Raw genomic sequence first — 24,482 nt, 5'->3', positions numbered from 1 at the left:
CAATCGAGGGAGAAAATAACACAGCTAAGAAACCATATTAATAATATAGTAGAGAGGAAAAAAAATAATTAAAGCTGATTCACTTGAAAGTTAATTGTCAGTCCTGAGCAGGGGCAGCGTGCAGGTGAAGGCGATGAAAACGAAACACTGATCTGTCATTATTTGGAAGAAAGCCAGGGTGACCAAGCACACCTGCAGTCTGCAGAGAAAAGAGAGAGAGAGAAAAAGAAAGAAAGACAGAGAGGAAGAGAGAGAGAGGAGGAGAGATAACAGTGTGGAGAGAGAGAAAGGAGGAGCAACTGAGAGAAAAGAGCAATACAGAGGCTGAGAGCTGCACACACAGCAGAGAGTAGTTTCAGGAGAGGACACAGGCAGAGGACAAGAAACAAGAAGAAAAGTAAGAGAGAGGGAAAAAAGAAGTCAAGAAGACAAAAACATTATTGGCTGGGAATCCATCCATCCCATCCAGCCGACTGCAAAAGCTCCAGTCTGCAGTGAATGGTCAAAACCAGTGTGACTGGGCGTCTACTGGGAGGAAAGACCACAGTGAGCAGACTGCAGAACAGCATGGCTGACGGTGTGAGCGAGGAGTCAGAGTATAACCCGGGGAAAGATGAGCTGAGCTGGGGCTACGAGGAAGGTAGGCTGCTCTTCATCAACATGGAGGGATGCTGGGAAAAAATGTCAAAAGCTACTTTAGGCAGCATGAGTGGTCATTACTTACTGTGTCAGCATGTTTATTATTTAAATGGAGTTTTGCACTGACATATGCTACACAACCTGGTTTTCTGTTTGGTGAAGTGTAAGACATGTTGGCTAAAACAAGAACTAATCAGAAATAACTGTCTTCTGCTCCCCTAGATTGCTGTATAACATTAAAGGTTTTAAATGTCCTGTTAGAACAAATGTAGGTTTATAAACATTTTTTAAATCATGTGGAGAGCACCAAGTGCAAAGCATCAAGAGAATGATAAAGGTCACATCAGGTCATCTCAGCAGTTGCCAAGGATTGGTTGGGTTGGGTTTAGTTGGAGCATTTGCTGCAAACTGATGCTGTTTCCTCTTAAAATGTCTTTAATTGGGTGTTTCTTGCTGTGATGCACGCTGTATTTGAAACCTGACATGTATGTATACTGTCTTTTATCCTCAATTATTTTTAATCTCGGAGTCATTCTCTAACACATTGTTTTGAAGTGATAAATCAGCCCACAACAAAGTCATGTAAGATTATATATAAAAAAACCCACTAGGCTTTTCTGTCTGGAACCAGGGGCCACTTCCACCTTGTTACTTCTACTATTAGACTCTCAGTTTCTCATGCTTGATGTACATTTTAAACAGCTGAAGCCTAAGGTAAGATGACACTAATATAATGCAAATTATACAAATAACTAATAATAATACAATAATAACATCATGAGTGTTGTTTTTATGATTTAGACATGATAAAATCTCCACAGATGACACAGACTGTGTAATCCTCTATATGACAGGTATAGGCTTAGCTCAGGTCAGTCAGCACATGTCAGGCTAAACTACATCATATAGGGAAAAGTGTCCAGCAGTGGTGGGAGCTGATTGGTTGTTCAATCCAAACCTTTTAAAGAAAAAAGTTCTCATTTTCTTCACTCTATGTCAGTTTACTGATACTTTTCCAAGACATTTACAGACATATGGAAATAGTATAATAATATTAAATAACTGTCACTCGTGTCATATATGTATATAAGTTTTCTCACTGTGTTTTCCTTTTATTGCTGCCTTTACTGAGCACTGAGGGATGTGCTGTGTTACTGAACTGTAAAATCCTTACTGTGAGTATACTGAATGATGTGCAGCTGTGTGTAAGCATCGATTAGATGCTAATCAATATTAAATACCTGAACAGTAAGTTGTTGAGAGGCTAAGCAGAGGAAACTGTGTTTGTTGTTACAAATGTACGAAGAGTAGATTTAATCTTTATAAATGTTTTTTTTTTTAATGGTTGCTTTTGTACAGCTGCAGGAAAGATGTTGAATGTGAGAGATTCGACTATTCTCTAATGAAATACATCAGTGCTGGTTTTTATATCACATTTATTATAAAAAATCAACACTTATGGGTTGAACATGGCTAAAAACGGCACCTAATGTTTCCAAAAAGTTAATACCCTCAAATCAAAGGTGGGCGGTCTTGTGAGTGAGAATCTGGAAAGCTGTGCTCATTTTCAAATCTATGCTGAAACTAAACCCCTAAACCACAACACCGTCCACCACAACACCGTCCACCACTCAGAGACATCCCCAATCCTTTCATGCCCCTCGGCTTTCACACACACACACACACTCACACACACACACACACACACACACACACACACACACACACACACACACACACACACACACAGACACACACACACACACACACACACACACACACACACACACACACACACACACACACACTCACACATTTGGAAGATGTTGCTGTAATCTTCACCTGGTTGTGAGTCTGTGTTAAAGTTGTGACAGTGATAGACCTGCTAATTATTGGAGAATGCCTAAATGATACAAGCATTAAAGATTTGTCATGTAATTTTTAATGGGATCAGACACATGACCCCTGACTGACCCACTGTATATGAACAGACATGTGCTTTTACCTGTTTGTGTTACAGTAATATGGTCTCTTGGCAAGTTGTTATATATAACCAAATATTTCTGAGAGAAACTGGTGACCATCAGACAAACAGGCTGCACCATGGTAACAATCTGTCGGCCAGCTGCTTGTGACCATGGGCAGGGCACCGCAAAAGTTGTGATTTTGTGAAGTTATCGTAAGAATAATTTCTGCTACTTCACTGACTGCAGAATCCATTGCAATATATCACTTTACGCAAGGATCGCATCGCTACCTAATGGATTACTTATTGTAACATATTATTCAGAAAATGAACACCAACACACAGTCAACAGACAGCATGACTAAGACATATGGATAGAGAGATACAAATAACTGTGTATTGGAAAATGCATGCTGACCTGGATGTGGGCAACATTTCCAGCAATTGTACAAAAATGAAGCCAAAATATCCCAAATATAGATGCTACCATGTTGTGATGGTGATGGAGTAGAGTGGTCCCACTAATACAATTGCACAACCAATCCTGAGTCAGTCTCAGCTGTCAATCATGGAATCTCACTCCATTTTTAAGCATCAAATAATGAATTAGAATACGAAAACATGAAATCTGAACTACCTAAGATCAGTGGTGTAGTGGTGCCTAGAGAAGTGGGTATACTCTTACTTTCTTTTTTTAAAGTAGTACGTTCAGCCAAGGATAAACGTTGTGTGTTATAAACAGTGACATGTCAAACTAAATTAACATAATTTAACTTAATTTTGAGTTCACCCAATACTGGCCCACAGGTGATTCAACTACATGATGATACCTTTTGAGTCAACTATATATGGGCCAGTTGTGTCTTTTCTAAACTGTTGATTTTGCAACAGACAGAGTGTGCCACCATTATAAATTAACATTATTTGTCATGGTGCAGGGAAATATTAAAATATTACAGTGTGCAAATAGGCCTATCACTAGATAAATAACTTCACTTCATGTTATTATCATAATTAACAAGGTTCTGCCTTTAAAAAGGTACTCACCGTGGTTGACGTCTTCACTTTAAATTGTTGTACAAGAGGTAGAATCTCTGTCGCCATCAGCATCCTCTCTGACGGGGCTGGGGGATGGAGCACATACCAGTGTGGGGGCTGAATTATGCCACGTTCCATGATTGGAATTTCGACCCCGAGTCAGAAGTTGCAACTGAAATGCAGCATAATGCGTTATTATGAACTGGTTTTGTTAACAATGGCTAGCTGGCTAACCCTGTTCCGTACACCTCTTCAAGCAAACATTTTACGTTAAATACATGCTTACGACTTACGACTAAATTTGCAACTGGAATGTCATCAACTTAGATTATTAGGTTGTGACATCATTCCGAGGGGCGAGGCATAATGGAACGGGTCATACCATCATTACCTGAGCTGCTGGCGAGCAGCACAGAGATAGCAGAGCAGGGTCATTTTGTTTGGGTAGCTCGCTTCATGTTTGAATTTCCTTCGAGGTTTGGTTAATCAGGAGGTCAGGTTAAGGGAAGGTGATATTTTGTACTAGGAAGACAAATACAGACATGACCCGCCCTTCTCTGCCTCTGATTGCCTTACTCGACTTACATGAAAATTCATATACTAACTAACCAATCAGAGGCAGAGTAAGGCGGGCAATGCTTTAGATGTCTGCTGGAAAAACTTGGCTTGCAGGACATGAATGAATAATGTGCAACACAGGCGATTTAGAAGTGGGTCTAAGCTATGTTGATTGAAAAATAAATGAGTATACACCGTATACCTGCCTATACACTGCACTATGCCACTGCCAAAGATGAGAGAAGACATCTTTGAGAAAAAAAAGTGTATTTGGACTTTTTAGTTTGACTCATATCCCATTGGCTCACATGGCTTTGAGATTGTTTTTCTAAATGCAGAATAAGATTATGGCTTACTGTGACACAGTCAGTCACCAGAGAGCTATGAAACACAGACACAGTTTGCCTTTATGTTGTTGTATAACTGCAGTCAAACACTCACTGCCTTCAGTAAATCGTTGTCAAGGTTATAGTTGCTGAGGAAAAAGGGAATGCGATCAGGCCCCTCACTTCTCTTTGCCATGGAGTGAACAGTCAGCCAGTGTGGTGTGTGTGTGTGTGTGTGTGATGTGGCTGCAGTATAAGGACAGACTGTGAGCACTGGAGTTGGTTTTCTACGAGGGATTTATGGGTGTACTCGACTTTCCAGAACATGATACTCAACAAATGTGTTGGTTTCCTCCTTTAAAATACACATTGGGTTCCACACATCTTACAATGCTTTCATTGTACCATTGGAGGGATTGTGGTCAGCAAAAAGCTGAAATCAATCCAGATAAGTGTGTTGCTTCTATCTCACTAAGTATCACTTAGACACTTAAACTGAACTTTCAAGATGAGACAGTTCTCAGCTCCTGTCGTTCAACCAAAAATCTAAATTATAATCTCTTACAAATACACACGCTGCTTATATTCTGATTCTGTATCCCACTGATGTCTTATGCGTATCAGAGATCGTAATGGTGGGTCCTGTATGGTGGATTCTGTATCGTGCTGGCTGACCGTGATAATAATGGCGGATCCTTTATCGTGTTGGCATCTGATAATGGTGGTGGACCACGACCGAGGTGGCAGCTGATGGTGGATCCTGATGGCGGCAGTGGACAATGACTGTGGACTATAGTGGCATCCAATCTTGATGGTGGATCATGATCGTGGTGGCAGCTGACCATAGACTATGATTACAACAAGACTGCTTGATATATAGTATTTCTCCTCAGATACTCGACCATTACTGACAATAATCCATCAATTCATTGACCTTCAGTTATGCTTCAAAATGTTTACCCTTATCAATGCTGCTAAAACCTTTATCTTGGTGATGTTCTCCTTTACACTTGACATCTATTGCACTTCTGTCCGTCCTGGGAGAGGGATCCTCACATGTGGCTCTCTCTGAGGTTTCTACCTTCTTTTTACCCTGTTAAAAGGTTTTTTTAGTAGTTTTTCCTTACTCTTGTTGAGGGTTAAGGGCAGAGGATGTCACACCTTGTTAAAGCCCTATGAGACAAACTGTGATTTGTGATTGATTATGTTATGCTGATCCTCTCTCTACAACATCAACCTGCTTAAAAATGGCTATATAAATAAAAGTGATTATTATTATTGATAATAATAATAATAATAATAAGAAACATGTCTTCTTCCCTTCTCTTCTCCCCTCGTTGTTACAGTCACATTCAAGAAACTCTGAACAATGACTAGATTTATACGAATACCAATAATCTGAATGTTGATTTTATTCTGACTACAATGTTATTCCGATTATGATGTTTAACTGACCTGCTAATAGAATATTCCATTCATATTCCCATTGACATATTACAGAGCATATTCTGGGTGTGACTCTTAACTCATGGGACTAATTGTGATTAGTGAATATGGACTATACAAATAAAATTAGATTGATTGATTGATTGATGTTTGAACAGTATGTCCACGTCATATGTCCGACGTTGTTGCCAGAACCCCAACCTGAAATAGTTTAATGTTACTGTAAAATGTTTGGAAATGGAAACATATATAATGTGATTCGGCTATACCTCACATCATGTTTTAACTTGGACTTATATCTATATATGTTTGTGTGTGTGTATTAATATTGTTAAATCATCACATTGCACATGCACAGATCAATAACAGTACAGACATGTACAGTGTACGTAATGTGTATTTTTGTGTCCCTTTCCCTATTTTCACTCAGGTGTAGAGTGGGGACTCCATTTCCCAGCAGCCAATGGCGAGTATCAGTCTCCAATTAACTTAAACTCCAGGGAGGCCCAGTATGACCCGTCCCTCCTAGACGTCGGCTTATCACCAAACTATGTTGTGTGTCGAGACTGTGAGGTCGTCAACGAGGGACACACTGTCCGCATCCTTCTCAAGTCCAAGTCAGGTGACTCCCAGCAGACATGACATCATGTCAACACACACACTACTCGCTGATTTGGGAAGTGCTAAAAAAGCAGGATGTGAGTCACTGAGGTTTATAGTAGTTAGTGACATATTCATTCTTGATAAAACATGTAAAATCTAAAATAAATCTAACTCACTCACTTTTGCTCTTGACATCTTTGATTTGTCCTCTGTTTCCTGTGCTGAGCTTGCTAACAATGCCCCGGGGTTTCCCGCTCTGTTGCCAGTGGTTACCGGGGGTCCGCTGCCCAGTGATCACGAGTACGAGCTTCATGAGGTCCGATTTCACTGGGGCAAAGAGAACCAGAGAGGATCAGAGCACACTGTCAACTTCAAGGCTTTCCCCATGGAGGTACACAGGCAGGCACGCACACACACACACACACACACACACACACACACACACACACAAACTAACACCATTAAGGCCATGACCATGGAGTGTGGGGGGGTGGGGGGGTGGGTGTTACCAGACCAACAGTGTTGATATTTAGACTTCTGGCACTGGTCTGTTGTCCTTCAGCAAGAGAAACAACATAGCTTTTTGAGTTCTTGAAAACAACACCAGTTTTATCTTCTCTGAAAAGTAACACTTCTATACAAATGTGTATTAGGATCAGGCATAATGGGAAACAAATGGAAGACAAAGAGTTCTTGAGGCATTTAAGTGTTAGAGTTAAGGTTAGGGTTGGATAATAAACTTAAGAATAATGCCAAACTCTTTAAATCCCCCCAATTAGATCCAGTTATAAGAGGGAATGACAGCTATGTGAGTTGCCATATTTTGGCTATTTCGAGCTATTTCAGTTTGCATGAATGTGGCCACATGTTGCAAGCTTGTGTGGTGGCTCATCTGGATGGAGAAATTTTGTATAGTAATTATAATAATAATAATAATATCAATTGAATTGAAACTAGTGATTGAGACCATAAAATGTTGATAATGATGTTATAATTAAAGTGAGAAGTACAATCATTTTCTCATAGACTTCTATAGAAACTGACTTCTTCAGTGGACTCAGCCTCTGCCGGTCATTCAAGAGAACACATGCTTCGTTGACTAAGACCATTTACAGTCTATGAGAATGAGTCGGATACAGATACTTGTCAGATTGATCTCAGACATGCAGGTAGATCTATCTTCTCATCTGTCTCTCTCTCTCTCTCTCTCTCTCTCTCTCTCTCTCTCTCTCTCTCTCTCTCTCTCTCTCAAAGGGGACCTGAATGAGTGTGTTTCCTGTTGTTGAACTATTTCTTGTCGGTCTTCTGAACTCTGTCAGATTGCATCGTCTGGCCCTAACATCTGACATTTAGTTGATATTAAATGCTAAAAGTGAAACCTTGGAAATGCCAAAACTGCCTCAGCAGCACACTGACTTTGATGATAATCAGTGCTTCACTCTTCATTGGTTCATTCGTGGGTCATAGCTTTGAACTCTTAATTGTATTTTGACATAATTTCAGCTTAGATACATTATTTTTTAAGGTAGGCTATTACTTAGCTTAACTTATCATCTTCCTAGTTCTTAATACTGAATCAAGACTATAAATTACCCAATAGTTTTTATAATCCTAGACAGAAGTTTGAATACTAAACTTTCGTTAGCCCTCACTCAATACTCTTGAGTGAGGGTGTGGCTACCGTCTCCTTTTTGTGTACTATTTGAAGGTGGCTTATATTAGCGTGTTCAAATTTCCAACACTATTCTTTTAAGTTACCAGTTGTGGGCATCGACTGAGGAACCAGCACCTCCTGATAGAGGTACTGTGCTATTTAAAACAGCAAGGTGGACAGTAACGGAGCAATCATGGGCTTCCCCATGGAGGTACACACGCATCAATCACTTTGCTCATTCACTTTGCTCATTCACTTTGAATGTGGTGAGGTCATGTGCTGCTTAACTGCATGTTGGTTGTCTTGTTTCACTGCCAGCGGTAGAAAAGAGAAAAGCTCAGTAAAGTCGAGGTCAGGGTGGTTGACCAAAAGCGTTTAGAAGAATTGTTCTTGCAACAAGGTTAGGTTATGACAAGTTTCTCTCTCAACAATCAGCGTTGGAGTTCTTTTGAGCACAACTACGATCTTCATCTAAACTCAAACAAATACTTTTACATTTCTTAATGTAACCACACCTTGAGGTGGCAGATCATAATTATTTTTATATCAGAGTATTTAGTTTTTTAGTTAGGAGAACATATTAGGCACATATAGGTTAAAGTATAAGCCTGTTGATTCTTATTGTTAACTATTAAAACTAACTATTGTTACTATTGTTAACAGATGCCAAATAAAAAAAATGAAATATGAACCTTTAAATAGTACAAATAAACTCTGGATCTGTTTGGAGTTGAGTTCCACAGCAAATTGCTCTCTTCTCCCTCTGTTCACATTAACTTGACATAAGAGCCCATAGAGAAAACCTTCAGTCACCACCAGCTGCTGGTTTCTTAATCTCTCACTTACTACTGCTCCCTACACCTGTTTACAACAATGACCTTTCAAATACAAGTTGTGTTCTGTTGTGTTTTCATGTAGCTCCATCTCATTCACTGGAACAGCACTCTGTTTAACACTGTGGAGGACGCTCTGGGGAAGAAGAATGGAGTCCTCATCATAGCTTTGTTTGTGCAGGTAAACTTTAACTAAGTCAAGACAGAATAGCAGCAAAGGCTTCGTGGAGGCTTCATGGTTCGTAGGCTGGCATCATACAAGGTTATATATTCATGTCCTCAAAAACAAAATCAAACATGACAGGACACAAATAGTCCCTTACCACCAAGATAATAGCCCTTAAAGGTTCTTGTTGAGCTTTAGACCTCTAGTTGTGCTATGGAGCTATTTTTAGAGGGTCCTTGATACGTTTGTCTTGTGGACACACATTAGGAAAAAGACTACCAGCTGGTAAACAAGAATGTAACCAATGCTTGATTCAAAATCTGGTTTGAAATGAGGATGGACTACAGACTGTTCATTAAGATGGATGACATGCCTCCACTTATTCTCCCACCATCCAGAAATGAAGCCAAAATATCCTGGCCACAAACGCTGCCATTTTGCTTGACCAATTGTGGGTCAGCCTTAGCTTTCAATCATGACATTTCACCTCATTTTTATAGCATCAAATAACTAATGAAAACCAAACTTACAGGAAAAAAAGAACTACCTCAAATGATAGAAACCATCAAGACACTTTGGCTTCAGTTTTGTGAGCTGTCGTGTTGTCCATCATCACATATCTAAAGGACAGACACTCTACACAATGTTAAACTTTAAGGTTACGCAGAGCGCTTTGATAACACTGACAGTAAAAATAACCTGTTTAGAAGAGAAATCAAAGGGACAGTTTGAATATTTCTGCTGGAACTTCACATAGTAAAATATATCCGTAACACACAGTTGGGGCCTGAGCACCCACTGTTAAGCAAAGAATTTTAATTTCCCTTCTTTTTCTCCAAAATGAATCATATTTTTGAGGGACTGAACATGCTTGAGAAGCCAAAGAACTCATCAGTTGTGGTAAAAAGGAATATCTAAAATGTAAAAACACCTATATGCACAAGTATTGGGAATCATAATGCATCTCAATAGTGACTTAAAAATTATCATTAAGTTGAATTAACTCCTCAAAATAACCTTGATGAAGAATTAATTGCAGGTTTTTTCTAGGTGGTCTGAATAAACCGTTAACTGAGTAGGCTAAGCAGTGTGTGCTTCTCCCTTCACGGCCCACATTATTAACATTGACTTTCTCAGCACATCAGTGGCCTTTAAGTGCTTTTCCTTCCTGGGATTGTAAGAAGTGTTATTCTAAATGAGTAAACAGCTTCATTACAGATTAGCTTGAAAATAGCTGTAAAACTCCCTGATACCTCTCCTTCCTTGACCTCCCCAGAGAATTGATCCTCACTTTCTCCATGCTGAGAAAACGCTTCAGAATTGTGGGAATCTTTTTACTTATGCCAGTTGAATGAAAACAGTCAAATGAAAAAAGAGAATAATCTTGCTGTGAGAGAGATCCCAGTCATGTCAGTTAAGGAAAACACACCCAACTGAAAAAGTCTCATTTTAGTTTTACCCCACAGGCCGCTGACCTCCTGATAATCTCAGTCTTAACCTGTCAAGCTCAAGCATCCTGTTCGTGACAGCCTCTTTAGTTTTGACCTCCTGTTAACTTCCTGTGAAGATACAGCAGATATAAAGTAAGATCTGCTGACTTCCTTCAGACAGTCACTGATGACATTGTTTGTATCAGACTCATGGATCAGTCCTCGACTGACTGCTGACACTCTTTTTGTCAGATTGGTAAAGAGCACCTGGGTCTGAAGGCCATCACTGAAGTCCTGCAGGACCTACAGTACAAGGTGAGACTGAAAAGCCTAGATGGATTTGATGATGTCAAACTGGAAACAAGATGACAATAATTAGTGTTGTGTTGTGTTTCCATCAGGGGAAGAGCAAAATAATCCCATGCTTTAACCCCAATACTCTGTTACCTGGTGAGTAGGAAACAACTTGATTTCAAATACATGATAAATACGAGCAGCTCCTGAAACTTTCCACTTCATTTCCTACAGGATAGAACAAAGTAATGATAATGAAATGATCTACTTGTGTAATAGTGTTCTGTTTGGATTTCTTACTGTCATATGATCGCTGACTGCAGCACCTAGTTTACTCAAAATAAAATTTCCTGCAATATCAGTAATGAACACATGACAGTATTCTCACTGTATTCTGTGAATATCTTCACCCAGCTGTTTGCAATTGTAAATTGTTCTGCAATTACAGCACAGTCAGAAATAAAAGCTGCCTTCACTGACACAAACATTTTTATACTTTTTAAATATAATGTTTAATCATCCCACAGACCCATTGTTGCGGGACTACTGGGTGTATGAAGGATCTCTGACCACCCCACCCTGTAGTGAAAGTGTGACCTGGATCCTCTACCGCTACCCTCTCACCATCTCACAGCTGCAGGTAAAACATGCACATAAAAAAACATCAAAAGCATTTTAATTGCTTTCTTCCAAAGGAATTGAAATGGTTATTACTATTCTGTTTCTACCTTATCAATATATTACATTAATCAACCTACTTATTCCACAAACATCTGTCTGTCTGTATGTGGAACTCATATCTCGCAAACCATTCATCATATCAACTTCACTCTCGGCATGTTTATTTTTAGTGGTCAGTGGAAGCTCAGTGCAAGGTACTGTGTGATTTGGCCACACTATACGTTCAATATGAATTGAATAAAATTTATGAAAAAGCTCTGCACGCAACGTCCAGCACACAAACAATAAAAAAGTGATCATCATAGCTGTATAATAGTAATATACTAGTATATATAATAGTGACAGTATATTGTTGGCCTGTTTGTAGAGGACTCACAAATAAAAAGGAATAATTCTGAAGTTGCTTCGGAGCATTACCACAGGCCAAGAGAACAGGCAGGTATAGAATGGGATGGGAACAACAAAGGGAGCGATGGATGGTGATATGTAATGGTTGTATTTAAAGTGACAGGGGTCGCTCATAGTGACAGACAAACAGAATTATCCCAGAACTCCTCACTTCACCTCAGCCTGCGTGTTTTAGCATCTTTCAACTCACTGTTTTGCCTGTCAAGCCTACAAACACTGCAGGCAACAGTTTACAGTGAAAATGATAAACTGACACAACCGGTCCAGCAACAACTGTGTCACAGTGTTGGTGACATAGTGGAGCAGTCAGCTGCTGAAGAGCTGGGTTCTTCTCTTTGATAATTGTGGAGGGCAAAACAAGGATCAAAGGAGAGTGGTGTTGGACTTCATCTGTATAGTTAACTCGTTCACTCTATCTGCTTTGTGCAGCTTGTTCAGCTGTTCCTAAGTCGCCACAAACAAAACAAGAATGCTTCTAACATGCGTCAGAAGGAAAAAACATAATGAAAGGGAAGACACCGAACAATGATGTCAAGAGAGTTTGTTGTGATAACAGGTGTTGATGTGCTGTAAACAAAAACATGTGATCTCCGCAGCAAAATTAATACGTTACCTCCTTCCTCTGTCTGCTGCTCCACCCCTTACCCAAATTCTACAGATTGTTGCTGTTGTGAACGCGTCTGAGCAGAGAACCCCCCCCCCAATGCTTTGTGCTTTTGTTAAACATGATCTTAGGAGAAAGTCTGGACCCAATTCTGCGGATATCCTCTGCAGGACATGTCTGATAACGGCCTTTAAATGACAGTGAGGGCTCATTAGCTTGTGCCAATATATATACACACATTTATGGTCCTCATGATGTTTGGTGCCTCTGGCCCTATCATCTGTGCTGGTACTGGTGATAGGGTCCTCATGATATGCTGGGCCCCTGTCTCACTCCCTGGATCTGACCACTAATCTCCGAGAACAGAAATAAGTTTTTTTCCATACTCATAACAATCACTAATGTCTTTACTTTTTACAAGTCTAAATACAAGAGAGCGTTTACATCATAATTGTAAATTATATTTTAAATGTTAAATTCTATTGAATGGTAAAATCAAAGCAACGTGTCTGACTCATCATTTGTTTTTACTATTGCAACTAACTATCGCAGAGCTGTGACTTACAGGAAGTCAGTAAAAACTGAGATCTTATCGCCCTGAGAGAGAGATAGAAAGAGGAAAGTGGTGAACAGTGGACCAAACCACTGTGAGGCAAGGAGAGGGGGTGCAATCTGTCGAAGAATGTTTTATTTTGCTTCTATAATTACATGCATTCAGTGCATATTGTATTTCTATTTAAATGTAGGTCGGCAATATCATAGCTTATATTTGCAATGATGTTGAGTGGGACGGCTCTCTCGACGGGGGGTCCGGACCACCCTGTCCCCAGCGGGGAATCCGCCTCTGGCTGGATCCACTTGAAGGCTTCCTACGACTCAATTCTATGAGGAGGAAGAAAAACCTCCTCCGAGGAAGGAACTCTGGATTTAAAAGAGGGGGTTAATTATTGTTTCAGGCATAAACACAGGATTTGGCCTCAGACTGGCAGAACTGTGTGGAGGCTTGCCCGCCATGCTCATGGAGAACCATGCACTGTGCGTTTACATGGGAAACAAACAGATCCACCTCTGCTCTCCCGAACCTGTCCCACACAAAGTGATTGAGGGCAGCTCCGATGCCTCGGCCCAGCAGTTTTCTCACTCTGTGATGACGTTACTGTCTCCAGCACCCCGCGGATTGGAGTATATAACTTTATAATGGGTTCATGAAAAGCTGCCACTCCCTCTTACACTACCAGATAAGCTGGGCCGAGCATCAGACAATGGGGGCAATGAGTTGGGGACCACTAACCTGTGGCTCTGTGGTTAGTGGTACTGCAGTACAGGAAGTGTTTACACCCACTGCCAGTCAACGAGCGTGCCACATCTGCCATTGACAGATTTAAACTACAACTCAGCCTTTTGCTGACTCATTTCTCTCTCTTCGAGCAGGCTGCTGTGGAGGATGGCAACGGTAATCCTCTGACATTTATGTCAGTCTTTCATCCGTGCCATCATGCAACCTGCTGGCCCTTCTAAATGCTAACAAAAACAAAGACCTCTGACTGTCCTCCTGCCTCAGGCCATGTCCATACACTGTTAACCTAGACAAGTTGACTTTAGTTTAAAAAACAGACGAAACTGATTGCCACTATCCCCCACTAGCTTCCCCAAACGGCCGCACCATCCACCAAATAATCAATATAAACAGCCAATTCTGCCCCTCTCCTACACACCGGGCACTTATTATGTCCATGTTGTTACTAACTTTAGGCCAAACAAAAAAACTATAAATACAGCTCGCAGGTCTAAACACCTAATCTCTGTCCCCATATCCCCCTCTACTGGCCAGAGCATACCCGTGCGACTGGCCCTCCTCAATGTGAGGTTCCTTTCTAATAAGTCATTTAAACTAAATGAACTAATTTCTTCATCCAATTTAGACTTTTATTCCAAACTGAGACCTGTTTGTCTTCTGGCAATCACACCCAGCTGCTAGAGCCCTGCCCACCAAACTTTGAATGTTTAAGCACTCCCAGGGATAATGGCCGGGGAGGTGGCCAAAATTAAACCAAATGTAAATTTTGCCTCCGAATTCTCTGAACTTTTATCTTTAATTTTTTAAAACTATGATAGAACTATCATTGTTGGTGATTTTAATATCCACATTGATGACCCAACCAAAGGTTTTGCAATGGAAGTTTTAAATATTACGGAATCTTTTAATCTAGTTAAACATGTGACTGGTCCAACTCATAACCGCGGCCACACATTGGATCTAGTCTTCACCCTCATGCTTAGCATCAATTCCTTGACCTTAGAGGACGTATTTGTCTCTGACCATCTCTGCGTTAAGTTTGACTCCCTGTTCCACGTTGCCCCGAAAAACATCAAAAGCACAAAAAGCTCACGCATTTTAAATGAACATAGTGCCTCAAAATTCTCATCTAACTTTTCTTGACCATAACCCTTACGAGTCATCCGATCCGAATACTTTACTCAATGGCTTCAATAATACCTGTCAAACCACATATCAGATATACCAGACATACCAGATATCATAGCCCCTATTAAAACGAGAATGAAATCACCTGTTAACACCTCTCCATGGGTTGATGACAGGCCTCAAAAGGCTGTGCAGAAAGACCGAACGGAACTGGAAAAGACTTAACTGCATGTCCACTATTTGTATATGAAGGACCTCCTGAATTCCTATAATAACAAAATTAAACATGCCATGCAAAATATTTCTCTAAACTAATCACCAGTAATCACCATAATCCCAGATTCCTTTTTAAAACCATCAATACACTTATAAACCACGCTTCTTCTGCCCTTCTAGCCACTTCACATACTGACTGTGAAAAGTTGTTATCCTTTTTTAGGCAAAAAATCCATGACATTAGAATTAACATTGCACCAGTATCCTGCCCGTCCCATTCTACTTAGCAACTTTCATGGAGTGAAATTTCATCGACCACGTGTTGCACATGCGCTCGTCCTCAAGCCCTCTGGACATCCTACCCACATCACTCCTAAAAGAAGTAATCACTACTATTGGCCCCAGCCTACTTAGAATTATTAATTGCTCCCTTTCTTCTGGCCAAGTCCCCGATTATTTTAAGAAAGCTACCATTCAGCCTTTATTGAAAAAGACAAATCTTGACGAATCACTCCCTCAAAATTATAGGCCCATTTCGAAACCCCCATTCATATCCAAAATTCTTGAAAAGGTGGTTCTGACCCAACTGCTAGATGTGTGTGAGAATAATAACACTTTCGACAAATTCCAGTCCGGATTCCGTAAACGACACAGTACGGAGACCGCTCTCCTTAAAATTACTAATGGTTTACTAATGTCTGCCGATGCTGATGATTGCACGGTATTATGCGTCGGCATATCTGGCACTGCCCTTAGTTGGTGTATCTCTCAGATAGACAAACATCTGTTTCCATCGGAAATAACACCTCATACTTGGCTCCACTGATGTGTGGAGTGCCACAAGGTTCCATTCTTTGTCCCATCCTATTTTCACTCTCATGCTCCCATTAGGAAATGTCATCAGCCATTTTAATGGGATATCATACCATTCCTATGCTGATGACACCCAAATATGCTTGCCCTTCAAGCCAGACAACCTCAGGCGCATGAGTGTCCTAACAGAGTGCCTATCCGCCATTAAGGAATGTATGTCACTTAACTTCCTTCAGTTAAATTCCAATACAACTGAAATAATAATCTTTGGCCCCGACCAGCTAGCAGACAGACCCCTACCATTTCTCTGTCCCCTGGAAGCCAATATTAAAACTACAGCTAAAAATCTAGGTGTCACATTCGATTCTCATCCGAACTTCAAAACATGTTAACCAAATAATTAAATCCTGTTACTTCCATTTACGAAACATTTCTGAATATCAAATCGGTTCTATCTCTCCCTGACCTAGAAAAGTTAATAGATGCTTTTGTTTTCTCCTGTCTGGATTATTGCAACGCCCTGTATACATGCCATCATATTAACTTGTTTGCATCTTTTTCATGCAAATTCTTGCTTCCCTTCACTGGTTACCAGTTAAACTCAGGATTGATTTGAATATTCTTTTTATAACTTTTAAAGCTCAACATGGGCTGGCCCCCACATACATTTCGCAGCTCTTGACTCCCTATATTCCTGATTGTTAGCTGTCCCTAGATCAAGGCTGGCTACTCAAGGTGACTGGGATTTCTCTATCAGGGCCATGAGGCTCTGGAACTCCCTGCCTGATGAGATTAGGCTGGGAGTTCCACCTCATTACAGATCTTTAAATCACTGCTCAAAACATATTTTTACGGAAAAGCATTTCTAACATGCGACTTGTAATTATTTTCATGCAACATGCAGTCTTACAGTCACTCAAGTGTGATGTTCCTGATCTCTCTCTCCCTCTCTCCCACCCCCCACCCCCATCTCTCTCTCTTTTCTACTCCCTCTTTGCCTCCCACCTCCCATTTTTCTTTGCTCACCCCAACCGGTCAAGGCAGATGGCCGCCCACAGTGAGTTTGGTTGTGCCAGAGGTTTCTCCCAGTTAATTGGGGAGTTTTTTCTCTCCACAGATGCCAAAGTGCTGCTCATTGTGGGAACTGTTGGGTTTCTCTATAAACTTAAGGTCTCGACCTTATGTTATGATTTGGCTCTTAAATTGGACTGAACAGAATATATTGTATTAGAATCGATTCTTCATTAGGACTTTAATGTGAAGCACTTTGTAACCTCGTTTAGATAAGTGCTATACAAATAAAGTTATTATTATTATTATTATTATTATTAAAAATGAAAGTAACTGATATTAATTTCTTTTACATTTTAAGTTCAATGCTGCAGTCCCATGTTTGACGTGTTGATTAGAATAGAACTACAACACAATAACTACAACACATTGACAATATTATGTACTGTATGGATGACATAATGCTTTGAGTGTTGTAGGAGCCTGTTTTCAGCCACGGTGTGACTGCTGAATAGACACAGGAGAAGTGCTATAAAACAGCAGGCACTGCTTACATAGAGTACATATCTCAAACATCCGCCTATTATTTAAAGCTGAATGACCTAGAGTGTGTGTGCACACTGAAAGTGTCTGCATGCAAATATTCAAGTGTGTGCTTTATTCAACAGCTGCTATGGCCTACAAGGTTGGACAGTGGGCTTTAAATCCTCCATCGCTAAGCTAATAGCACAAGAACTCTTATTGTGTTTGCTTTGGCAGATGTAGAGTACTCTACATCTGCCAAAGCAAACATGTGTTTAAATGGGGTAATATCTGCAGTGGCCAAATGTAAAGAAATTACCAGATCTGTCAAAACCCCATTTATACACCCATTTGCTTACTGTTGGAATATACTGAAATACCAACTCAAATAACCACTAAATCTAAGCTAAGAATGCTTTTAAAATCCTCATAGTCATTGAGTTTACACATCTATTAGGATTATATTTGTTTCCCTCACTCTATCAATAAATGTTTTCAGACGACCTGCTGGTAAAATGCAGAGAATTGGTAATGGAGGTGACCCGCAGCCTGCCTTTCACACATGCACAACACAGTGGGAGGTTTTCACAACAAACGCGTTCGCTTCAGCAGCAAATCCTCTGCATTATTCAGGCGAGAGGTGGACACCGCTGTCGGCTCTTATGACCACAAACCCTCTAGACATCTGTGTCACTGTCTTTTTTTTTCACCGGGAGATATTTGTTTCCTTTTTTTTCCTTTTCACGGCCGTTGCGTGTTAGCTGTTTCTTTGGTCTGTGGTACTACTCCTTTAGAATTTATATATAAAACAAACTGTCACTTTTTATTGTTTGCATGCTGGATGTTGTGTGCAGAACTTTTAACAAACAGTCTAGGTTGCAGAGTGAAGTTATTAAACTTTGTGACCTGGTTTATCTGCGATTAAGATTTTACAGTCAATGCTTTTCCATGAAATTAAACTGAATCTACATGTTTATATATAAATATAGTTCACAGAACGGAGAGCAGGAGGACCTCAATGCAGGGGTCACAGGTTCAGGTGAAAAAACAAAGAGTGGCCTTTAATGCAGGCTGATTTCAATACAGAGGAAAATCAGTGCAGAAGAAAAGCAGGGTCCATAAATCAAAATCGAAATAATCTAAACATGGAGAAACACTAGGAAAACCAAAAGAGCTGGAACACACAACCGATAAAGAACAAAACGAACTGACAAAGAACAAGCGTAGCACAGAGACTTATAAACACAAGGGAGGCAGGGAAACAGTTGAAAAACATGAGGAGCCGGTGCAGACGATCACAAGGGCGGGAAACGGGACAAAGGCAGGAAATAAAGCTGGAGACACAGGAACAAAATTTCAAAATATAACAGAAAACAGAAACTCAGAATATACAACCAAACACAAATCTAAACACAAGGAAAACCAGAATCATGACACTCAGTCCGATATGGTGAACTAAACATAATTAAATCAAAATGATCCCCCACGGACTGCTACAGAGCGCTTGTCGTCTGTTTATTGAATTTTTATTAATATTGAATGTATCCCGTGTCCAACTCGCACCACGCTTGGCACCGCACTTCCCCGGGCCACTGACAATACACACGCCAAGGGTGAAGCCGATTGGATGAACGAGATATGGGTTCCACATACAGACAGATGTTTGTGGAGCTAGCAGGTAGACGTGACCATTTCAGACAAACTTGTGATGTGTGGAGCCTTTAGATATGAAGCCGTAACCCAGTTCAGCTCATGAAATCACATCTTTCCTCTTCGGTCTCTGCAGATTGAGGAGTTTCGGAGGCTGCGCTCTCATGTCAAAGGGGCTGAGCTGCTAGAAGGGAATGACGGGATGTTGGGGGACAACTTCCGTCCCACCCAGCCGCTCAGTGACCGGATGGTTCGGGCTGCTTTCCAGTGACTCTCACGTATCACTTCAGCTCAGAAAACAATGGGTCCTTACCTTACGAGTATAGAAGGTAACAACAGTTTTACAATGAGTTCAGCTGTCTCCTGTTTTAGCATACAAGACATTAGCTGGGATAGCTGCTTATGAAGAAGTGTACATTCAAACCTATGACTGGTCCAGTGTTCTGCATCAATAAACATCAAATTGCAATTTACAGTAAAAATCATTGTGTGAACCAAATATGTGTGTATATGTATAATGGAGGAGCTCTGTATACAGAAACAGAGTATAATGTATGTATGAATGGGTCATTGAATCATATTGTAAAGCTCTATATAAATGCAGTCCATTTACCTTTCACCATATGATTGTGGATGTTTTAAGCAGAAGTTTTGAATTTTTTGTGAGCAAACAGTTGAAGAAAGGGAGACAGGTTAAGTTAGCATTCACTCTCAGCCATTTTGTCTCCACGTGATGAATAAAGGTCCAATATTCACTCTCTTTTTAGCACTACTTTGGTCTTCACTAACTCCTGTGGTAAATATTTAGCTGCTAAATACAGCAAACTTTGACGTTGAGTGCCAAGCAGGTTGATATGTTTTTGTGGGTTTGTTAATAGTGCAGCAAAAAACTCTTGAATGAATGTGTGTTAAGGTAAAAAATAATTTAAAAAAAATAGCCAGAATTTTCTCTACACATTCCAAAAACAGTGTTCTCTGTATTTTGAGTTAGTTCAGTGCATTTCATCACAAGGGACATTTTGGAAGCAGGCTTTCCCTGAGGTATTTGTGTTCTCTGAAGCCTTAGTATAATGGATCAAGCCCTGGAAGAACTAACCCAGTTCAGTTATCCATCTGGGACCAGCCTATATATGTATGAAGGGATACCAGATTTAGCTCAACAGCACTGCAGTAAGAAGACAGGAGGGAACTTTTGGAGCTCAGAGGGGACAATGAGGTTGAAGAGAAGACAAATGAGACAATCAAAGTCCTAACTTTAAACTAATAAGGGCAAACGACCCAGAAGACATTAGAAGTTTGGGGGAAATTAAATGTTACAAAACCAGAGGACCAAAGAACTGCAGAGGAATTTTGGTGTAAGTGTGTTTCCATGCAGTCATTGGCTGCGCCCCAGTAAAGATTTTTCTTTTTTGACTAGTAGCCTAGCTGTTAGGTCAGTTAGTTGCACCTATACACTATGTCACCCAGAAGGACCTATAGCATGAAAGCAGTGGACAAAGAATTGCAGCTTGGGGCACACCTCTCAAGGACAACTCTAATCCAGAACAAATACAGCTGTTTACTTTGCTGTTTATTATTTGAAATGAGTGCAGCAGTTAGTTTATCGTACACGTCTGCAGGCTGATACAGTTTTTATAATGCTTTGATTGTCAAAGACAATGTGAGAGGGCCTGAAAGGAGAGAGTAAAAGAAGTTGAGACTGAATGAATTAACAGAGGAAGAAGTGTATTGAGAGGAGGGAGGTAGAGGGTCAGATAGGGGATTGCTGTGGTGGAGGGAGGTGATGGTGCCAATGGAATGAAAAAGGAGGACACAGGGGAAGGGCAGGGACCAGAGGGCAGGAGAACAGAGGACCATTGTTTAAAGTGTAAACGGATACTGGTCTGGTCCCACCAGCAGAAACCCACCTGAGACGGGACCTGCGAGCGGTAGAGAGGTGAGAGCAGCAGGGGAAAAAAGCATGAAAGAATAAGGGTGACATAAGGTAAAAGTCTACAGGTGCTATAGGACACTGTCACTTTTTCACAGTGCTGGTGTCTTTCTAGAAATGCTGGAGAGTTGATAGACAGATGACATGAAATACAAAAAATAAGTAATTACATGAAAGAAGAGGTGTGGCTTTCAGACCAAACCAGGTGGTACCTGCCACCTGCATGGATCTGTTGTGACCCGTATATATATGCGAATAGCAAAAATAAAACATATAAAGATAATGTCTTCCAACCTTTTTTGTCCATCTTATGAAAAATGAGTGTTTATCTCCTTGCACCATGTGATTTTATGTGGCACTGCAGATGGACAGGTCATCAGAGGTCTTGAACACCTAGACTAGCTCTGTCGCGTTTGAACTTTTTACCTGATGATATGAGCCAAGATGAAAGAAAAGTTGTAAAACTACAAGTACAACACAGGACATACAAGTTTCTCTTTCTCTTTCTCTCTCACTCATCTGCACTCTCTTTTGCTTTCCTTTTATTCTGATGCATGTTTTTCTTTCCAGGAGAGAAGAAAGACGAGGGCTGAGGAGCGGAAACAGGAGGAGAGAGGGGAAGTTTATATGCTTGTAGATCAGCTGCAGACTGGGGGTTGAGAAACTATTGATAACAATGTGTGTGTGTGTGTTTTCTGAACAACCTCTCACTCTCTCCCCCCGATTATTACTCTATAAAGTACGTGTATTAACGTGTGTGTGTGTTTCCTGATTAGATGTTAGGAAGCTTTATAACCAGACCGTCTCGACTGTTAAAACAAGGAAACATAAACAACAGATGTACACACACACACACACACACACACACACACACACACACACACACACACACACACACACACACACACACACACACACACACACACACACACACAAACACAGAACACAGAACACACATTTGGTGGATACACATTACGTGCATACACCTGCAGCTATGTTACAGACCATTACTGCCGTGGATCTACTGCACAAGTTTAACACACAGTTTACAGACTATACTGACCAAATATTTCATTTTGAATCAGACAAATCTAAAAAGGATTTAACAATTATGAGCTTTATATTGGCCTATAAGAGAATATAAATATGAGCATATTCACATTATTTGAATTCTAGGTAATGACACTTAAGTGGAAATCTTACTGATCACTGCTGTTAAAATCTTCCTTGTTGAGCAATGCAGACATTAAAAATGTTTATTTCATATCATGCAGACCATAATTACTATAGAAAAACCATTCATATTGTGTTTTTGTTTTGGAGTCAGAGGTTGGAAAGAGTGTGAATTGCTGTCACCTCTCTTTTTTCTTATATGAGTCAAAGTGTTGCTTTAGATTTTCATCCTTCCCATTGTTGACACTCAAATACAGCCTTGTCTTGGAAACTTGTGACATTTCATTTCTTGTTTATCCAGCAAACGTTGTCCTGATATTGAGCCATTTAAAACCTATTTAAAGATACACACTCAAAGGTTAGTTTACACCACATTGAACATTAATATCTATATTTATACTGGATCCATCCTATTGGAGCCCCCCAATACATGCTAAAGGGTTGATTAACATCATGTTGGTTCACTAACACAGTATATATACTGTATAGGCTAAAAGCATTCGTATCATCCTGTCTTTGTTCTTTGATACATTTAATGTCCTTTCTTTGTTTAATGAATACTATAAAGAAATTGATTTTTATTTAAAAATTGCCATATCTAAATGACAGTGAATGTTGACTATTAACAGCTTTAATACAGAATAAAAGTCTTTGCTGTTTGTATTCAGAGCCTCCGATAAGATCAGGTGGAACACTTTACTCTCATTACTCGCTTCAATGTTTTTTTAGGAGGTGGGGCGGATTACGAGCGCTGCTGTGGTGTGTGTGTGTTTGTGTGTGTGTGTGTGTGTTTGTGTGTGTGTGTGTGCGTGTGTCTTAAAGGTACTGTGTCTGATACAATGAGACGAAGTTAACAGTGAGAACTGATTGTAAAGCTCAATAAACTACAACACTGACTCACTAAAACACTGAAGTTTGTGTTTCTACGATTCTGTCAGAACCCGTCAAAGGACCAATCCCACCTACAGACTCAAACTAGGAATTAATGCTAACAAGTTTGTCAGTGTATCCAGAGCCTATTTATTCCATAACTGCAGATCACCATTATCACTCAAAATGTGACAAAAATGTGAAACCAGGGTACAAAATGTGGATTAAATTAAGTATTCCCTTACAAATGCTCCCTTTCCTTCTGCTTGACTAACAAACGCATTACAAAGTTGTTATCTATCACGTCTTTTCTTGTGGTCAAGAAGTCAAAAACATTGTTGGTTTGGTCTTTTCATGGAATGACTTTCATGGTCCTACAGAATAACCTTAGCCCAATCCTGAGAGTAAACATGTAGGATCAGCTTAGTTCTGTTGGCCTTTGTCTTGCTTATTAAGCTAAGGCTTGTTCAAATATTTGAAGATGAACTGGAAGGTTTATCAAGGTGTGGCTGTTTGGTGTCAGGTCGACGCCGGCCGATGCTCACTGTTTAACCTACTTTGACAAATTTACAGTAACCTGTCCGATTTGCTCTGCTCGGCTGCTGTCCATAGACTTCTTGTTAGTGCACATTCTCCTGTATGTTAATATGTATGAGGCAGTGCCGTACCAGGATAAAGGACGAAGGTGTTGCAAACTGCAGTACACCTGTGTCAGTTTACATTCATTTCCAATAAGCCTTGTTGTTTGTTTGGGCCTTTCTCCTTGATCTCATCTAACGCTCATCGACAGCTTTTTCTTTTTTGTACTGAAAAAAATGGAATATTCTCCATCCTCAACCCTCCAAGATGCACAATCCTCGAAGTTTTGTATTGGTTGAAGTGGTTTATTGAAACATCTAAATGACATCTAAACTGACCCAATTGGTTTGAAGAAATGAAAATTCTGGTAGTTATTCTTTAAAATATTTGACAGGGTCAATCTGAACTCTTTTACTATTTTGCTAATACGTGCAAAGCTCCAGTGATGGACAAAATAATGAATATGTAACTATGCTGCCCTCAGCTGTTAGAAGTAAGGCATTACAGCGTTTGAATGGGTATGCTCTCCTGTCATTTATAACCACAGCAACATCCAGTTTTATTAATAAAAAATAATATTCAGTCTTAAACTCAATACATTTTTCTCCTCATACATATATATATATATTTTTTATTTGACCTGTGCT

At 40.1% G+C, this 24,482-nt stretch overlaps 1 protein-coding gene across 3 annotated transcripts; it reads left to right on the top strand.

Moving 5' to 3' along the window:
* The first annotated feature begins 235 nt into the window (after window positions 1–235).
* ca8 (carbonic anhydrase VIII) lies at window positions 236–23,049 on the top strand. Of its 3 annotated transcripts, none has more exons than XR_007034685.1 (9): window positions 236–640; window positions 6,410–6,595; window positions 6,843–6,967; window positions 9,149–9,244; window positions 10,912–10,974; window positions 11,061–11,109; window positions 11,481–11,593; window positions 19,420–19,612; window positions 21,784–23,049. XR_007034685.1 is itself a non-coding variant. In XM_047341847.1 (8 exons), the coding sequence occupies exons 1-8, from the start codon at window positions 499–501 to the stop codon at window positions 19,552–19,554; spliced, it is 915 nt and encodes a 304-aa protein (XP_047197803.1). In that variant the 5' UTR covers window positions 240–498; the 3' UTR covers window positions 19,555–20,043. The 3 variants fall into 3 exon arrangements, 1 of the variants encoding a protein (XP_047197803.1); XR_007034684.1 differs by having other exon boundaries at window positions 240–640; window positions 6,404–6,595; XM_047341847.1 differs by lacking the exon at window positions 21,784–23,049 and having other exon boundaries at window positions 240–640; window positions 6,404–6,595; window positions 19,420–20,043.
* Window positions 23,050–24,482: the final 1,433 nt, after the last annotated feature.

Source organism: Hippoglossus stenolepis, chromosome 11 (assembly GCF_022539355.2).
Source record: "Hippoglossus stenolepis isolate QCI-W04-F060 chromosome 11, HSTE1.2, whole genome shotgun sequence".
Lineage (NCBI taxonomy): Eukaryota > Metazoa > Chordata > Actinopteri > Pleuronectiformes > Pleuronectidae > Hippoglossus > Hippoglossus stenolepis.
Note: the sequence above shows the minus strand (reverse complement) of the source record. Positions and strands in the feature narration are given on the sequence as shown.